The 5,000-nt window shown below is 41.9% G+C and overlaps 1 protein-coding gene across 5 annotated transcripts in view; it reads right to left on the minus strand.

Annotated features, from left to right (window-relative positions):
• The window catches only part of LOC123515211 (nascent polypeptide-associated complex subunit alpha, muscle-specific form-like), a 123,276-nt gene that overhangs the window by 33,087 nt on the left and 85,189 nt on the right, over positions 1 to 5,000 (minus strand). For all 5 annotated transcript variants that reach the window (XR_006677827.1, XR_006677826.1, XR_006677825.1 and 2 more), the window contains exon 3: positions 719 to 919. Coding sequence is in view for 2 of the 5 variants with exons in the window: in XM_045273752.1 (XP_045129687.1) it covers positions 719 to 919 (201 nt within the window). In the remaining 3 variants the exon portion in view is untranslated. The remainder of the gene's footprint in view (positions 1 to 718; positions 920 to 5,000) is intronic.

Raw genomic sequence — 5,000 nt, forward strand, 5'->3', positions numbered from 1 at the left:
TTCCCTCCCTTTCCTTTATCTGATGTGAAATTTCCTTCCTTTCTTTGTTTTTTATTTATTTTTTTTCCTCCTTTGCTTCTCCACTATCTTCCTTTCTTTCATTCTCTCTAATTCTCCTTCGTTTCCTTTCCTCTTTCTTCCCTCAAACCTTCCGTGTCACTCATCTTTCCTCCCCTTCCCTGTTCTTCCCTTCTCCCTTCACCCTTCACCCTCTTAACTTTTTCCCCTTCTCTCCCCCACTCTCCTCCATAAACAATACTTACTTTTTCTCTAATTGTCCTCTCCTCCATGCTTTCCTGTCGTTCGTCTGATTGCATTTCATATATTTTCGTGTCGTGTTTCTTACGTTCTAGTGTTAATTCAGTGACGTTGGTACATTATGAACTGGGAAAGCTCTTTGGAGAATCCGGCACATCATCTCTGTGGCCTTTGAAAACAGTCGTGGTGAGAGTAAAGTTTTTCTGAATATGGGTCAGTCAGTCAGTCAGTCAGTTAGTTAGTCAGTCAGTCAAAACACTTACCTTTCGAGTCATTAGTTGCCGCTGCTCACTCACTCATTCGATCTCTCACTCACTCCCTCTCTTTTTCATTCGCTCATTCAATCAATCAATCAGTCAGTCAGTCAAAACACTCACCTTCCATATCCTAAGTTGTTGCTACTCACTCACACTCCCCCTCACTCTCACTCACTCACTCATTCACCCACTCACTCACTCACCTTCCGAGTCCTGGGTTGCCGCTGCAGGTTACTCCTCCCGTTGATGATGACCGCCTCGCCCTCAAATACGATGCCTGAGGGCGCCGGAGGAACACCTGGCCGGCTGTCGAGGTAGTCCAGCCCGTCATCGAAGTCATCCCCGTCAGTGCTGGAGTCCATGCGGCCGTCCCAGCCAGGCATGATGACGTAGCCAGAGTCCAGCTGTGGGGGGGAGAGAAAGAGAGTCCAGTATTAGGTTTGATCATTGTACGGTGAGTCAGCCCCCCTCGCACGACACACTGGCGCCGACTGACACTGACACACACACACACACACACACACACACACACACACACACACACACACACACACACACACACACACGTATCATTATTCTTCTTTCTAATTGTAGGAACGGCAAGGGACGAACAGATCGATAGTAGTGAGTTGAACACATCCAACAAGACATGGATGAACGGAAGGTGTAGAAAGAAATGCTTGTGAGAAAATTAAGGTTTCCGACAGACACACAGACAGATATAATTAGGTAGACAGGAGTATATAGATCAATGGAGGATGGTGTGTGTGTGTGTGTGTGTGTGTGTGTGTATACAGTACATAAAAAAAAATACAACAACAATTTTGACTCATTGCTTTAAGAAAATAATAATAATGAATAAGAACACACACACACACACACACACACACACACACACACACACACACACACACACACACACACAGGGAAAACCATACAGCGTGCGTGACATCCACTTGAGGGCGTGTAGTTTCCCATGAGATTCCATTTACCTCTCACTCCAACCCCAGTCACGTGTATAAATAAATTCTGACGGGAGTGGAGAGGAGAGGAAAGAAAGAGAAGACAGGAGACAATATTCCAAAGCACCTCCTCACTGCAACACACCTCCACTACGTAAAAATAGGCTCTAGTTGAAGATATACACGTTTATAAGGATGTTTTTATGCTTCTAGTGACAGATTAACAAGATTTCTATAGTGCTAACTGGAGAAACACTCTTAAAAACCCCGCTAATCGCACCACACATCCACCATATTAAAAAAAAGGGCTCTAGTTGAAGATAAAGACGTTTTTAAAGGTGTTTTTATACTTCTAGTGACGGATTAACAAGATTTATATGGTGCTAGGAGGAGAAACACTTAAGTACCCGGCTATTAGCACCACCACTACATTGAAAAAAGGCTCTAATTGAAGATACACACGTTTTTAAGGGTGTTTTTATGCTTCTAGTGACAGATTAACAAGTTTTATATGGTGCTAACTGAAAATACACTCTTAAAAACCCTGGTAGTAGCACCGCATCTCCACTATTAGTTCAAGATATACAAGTTTTTAATGGTGTTTTTATGTGTCTAGTGACAGATTAACAAGATTTCTAGTGCTAACTGGAGAAACACTCTTAAGAATCCAGCTCATGGTCTCTGCGGCCTTTCAAAATAGTCATGATGAGAGAGAGGAGCGTTTCAGAATACTGTGAGAGAAGTAAAGAAAACGGGAAGGGTAAATAGACGGGACCTTCTTAATGGGGACGCGGCGCCAAGGAAAAGTCACGCCCGAGAGAGAGAGAGAGAGAGAGAGAGAGAGAGAGAGAGAGAGAGAGAGATTATTGTGTTCGTGTGTATGTATCCGGATCGCCTCTGTGTCACTGGGGATAGAGAGAGATGATACCCGCTGTTTGTTGATCCCTACACCTCGTCCACTCTCACGCGTCCTCTTCTTTCCTCCTCCTCCTCCTCCTCCTCCTCCTCAGATAATAATGCCTAAAGTTCATGATATTTGGTGACGTAATGCTCTCTCTCTCTCTCTCTCTCTCTCTCTCTCTCTCTCTCTCTCTCTCTCTCTCTCTCTCCAATCTCCTCACTTTTGTTTCCAAGCACCATTCTCTCTCTCTCTCTCTCTCTCTCTCTCTCTCTCTCTCTCTTATTTCATCGTCCTCTTCATGCTATCTCCTCCGCTTCCCTTCACTCCCCACGTCCTCACCGCCACGCCCTTCTGCCGGAGAGCACCTCGTCATCTGATAAGGGACACGGCCTCTTCACACGCCATTACCTCTCAATACTGCACTCACACGCAATTTTCTCACCAATACACTAATGCTGCACTCAAACACCGTGACTTCTCTTATTATGTCTCCCGTTTTTTTTTTTTTTTTTTTTAAGGTATATTTTTGAGTTTCGTGGCGTCTCGGTCTAGTAAAACAGATGGGTAAATAAATGTATAGATCTCATAGTATTTTTTTTTTATTCCTATGCAGTAACACCATCGCTACAAATATATACATACAAATTACCCAAGTTAACAAATTATCACAAGTTTAAATACACAAACAACTTATTATCTCATGCTGTGGTTTGGAATGTTAATCTTCACATCTCTTCGTTTACTTATTTATTATTATTGCGTTTATTTTTAGCTTCCTACACGATCGCTCTGCCGTGTCCCTAAGCCAGTCAGTGCACGTGTCCTGATGTCCTGAGGCTCAACACACTACTATATAGCTGGCTGCCGTCACATCACACAAGTCTCCCCCGGCTCCCACGCACGCCAAAAACCCCACAAGACAGGTTAACTCATCCCTCCACTTCGTTACCCTTGCTGGTCCACTTCAGTACTGGGATGCATTTCTGCCTTTAGTTTTGTGTACGATAAGACGATTTTATTGACATTAGGAAGGGTCTATGGAGGTCAGGAGATTAATGGCAGGTCTTCACTATTTCAGTCGTCCACGTAAGTTTCCATATTAATTTTGCTTACTATTTGGCGATTTTCTACAGCTTCAGAAACTTATGTGGGGGATTGAAATAGTGAAGACTGGCCATTAATCTTCTGACCTCCGTAGACCCTTCCTAATGTTAATAAAATCATTTAATCACACCAATAACTCTATGTAGAAATGCATCCCATCACTCTGCTTATTATTTGGTGATTTTCTACAGCTTCAGAAACTTATGTGGTGGATTAAAATAGTGAAGACTCTAGCCATTAATCTTCTGACCTCCATAGACCAGACCCTTCCAATTAAAATCATCAAATCACGGTGAAAATGTGTCCCAGTACTGAAGGGGTTATGGAAAGATAAGCCAAATACCAGTCAGAGAATTAATTAAGGGAAAGTAAACATGAACATCTCCCTAAAATTTACAAACAAACAAACATCAACATCAGTTTTAAACATTTATAACTTAACGGAGCAAAACAAACACGAATATTACACACAATATTTATATTCACTAATTTTATACCACTCTTTTATTTACTTACTCATTTATTTATTTATTTATTTATTTACTAGTTCTATCGTTCCTCAGACCAACAGTTACGTACATTATCTGATTTCTTTTGTCCGTTTATCTTTCTCACAGCCATTCCTCAACCCAGCATTTACAGTTATACCACACTTTTATTGATTTATTTATTTATCTATTTTTTTTTTCTAGTTCTATCGTTGCCCAGACCAACACTTATGTACATTAACTGATTTCTCCTTCTATTTATTTATTTATCTTTCTTATTAGTATCCTCAAACCAGCATTTACAGTTACATTCACCGATCATGCAACACCGTTTTCTTTATCTATTTATTTCTTATTTTGTTTTAATTCTATCGTTCCTCAGACTTACGTACATAAACTAACTTCTCCTTTTATCTATCTATTTTTTTTTTTTCACAGGCATTCCTCAGCCCAGCATTTACAATTACACCACCATTTTATTTATCTACTTTTTTATTTTTATTCTATCGTTCGTCAGACTTATTCTCAGACCAACACAGTGACTGATTTCTCCTTTTATCTATTCATTTTTTTCTCGCAGGCATTCCTCAGCCCAGCATTCACAGTCATCACTCCTCAAGTAACGGGAGAACACACAGAGATACCCGGCCCTTCCTAATCCTCTTAAGGCGGCAAGGTTCTTAATGAAGTAATGGATCCCCACGCCACTTCCTACTCCTTTCCCCCCCCTCTTCCTCTTCAGCCTTCCTCAAACTCACCCCGCCCAGCCCAGCCCCGCCCGTCACGCCCGTCACGCCCACGCCCCGCCACGCTCCCCACCTCATCTTACACCTACTAAACCATACCTGTCTGGCGGCAACAAGTCCTCCTCCTCCTCCTCCTCCTCCTCCTCCTCCTCCTCCTCTTTCTTCCACTTCCTCCTCTTGTTACTCGCTATCTTCTTCCTGTTTCTCGTCTTCCTTTTCCAGTTGTTTATCATGTTCTTACTCTTTTTTTTTTATTTTCCTCTTTTTTATTCTTATATTTGTTC

Source organism: Portunus trituberculatus, chromosome 38 (assembly GCF_017591435.1).
Source record: "Portunus trituberculatus isolate SZX2019 chromosome 38, ASM1759143v1, whole genome shotgun sequence".
NCBI lineage: Eukaryota > Metazoa > Arthropoda > Malacostraca > Decapoda > Portunidae > Portunus > Portunus trituberculatus.